The sequence below is a fragment of the Apaloderma vittatum genome, unplaced genomic scaffold (assembly GCF_000703405.1).
Source record: "Apaloderma vittatum isolate BGI_N311 unplaced genomic scaffold, ASM70340v1 scaffold41773, whole genome shotgun sequence".
Taxonomy (NCBI): domain Eukaryota; kingdom Metazoa; phylum Chordata; class Aves; order Trogoniformes; family Trogonidae; genus Apaloderma; species Apaloderma vittatum.
In genome coordinates, this window is record NW_009707133.1 from 1,151 (window position 1) to 1,619 (window position 469).

The following is a 469-nucleotide window of genomic DNA, read 5'->3' on the forward strand; positions in this document are numbered from 1 at the left end:
CACCAGTCAGCTCCACGGGCTTTCACACCTAAATCACGCCTGAACCCAGGGACTTGCCCCGAGAAACGTGTACCCACGAAAGCAGAGAGCACCACTCCCCTGCCCACCGCCTCCCCGAAAAGGGACGCTAGCTCCCCGGCTCACTTCGTTCGTCCTGTGCCCACAGGAGTCGCAGTTTGTGGCCATGATAATCACTTCCTTGAAGTGGGGGATTTCTGGAGCAGGCAGTCAAGGAGAACTCGACAGAAGGCAAGTCTCCGAGCAGTGGCCCGCACCCTCTTCCCAGCCTTGGTCCTTCCTGCGGTACCAGGGGAGCTCCCCAGCAAGCTGCGAGCAGCACCCAGGCAGATTTGCACCCCGACAGGTTCCACTAGACATAACTCACCGCTGCCTTACGGCTGGCCAGGGAGAGACCTGAGTGAGCAGAGTGAGGTGCCCCTGTTGTAATCAAATTTAAGTTTTAAGGAGC

The 469-nt window shown here is 58.4% G+C and overlaps 1 protein-coding gene across 1 annotated transcript in view; it reads right to left on the reverse strand.

The window, feature by feature from the left end:
- ZPR1 (ZPR1 zinc finger) overlaps window positions 1-215 on the reverse strand; it is a gene marked incomplete at both ends in the record, with an annotated part of 970 nt that extends 755 nt beyond the window's left edge. The window contains one exon of the mRNA XM_009866056.1: window positions 127-215. Within this exon, the coding sequence (XP_009864358.1) occupies window positions 127-215 (89 nt within the window). The remainder of the gene's footprint in view (window positions 1-126) is intronic.
- Window positions 216-469: the final 254 nt, after the last annotated feature.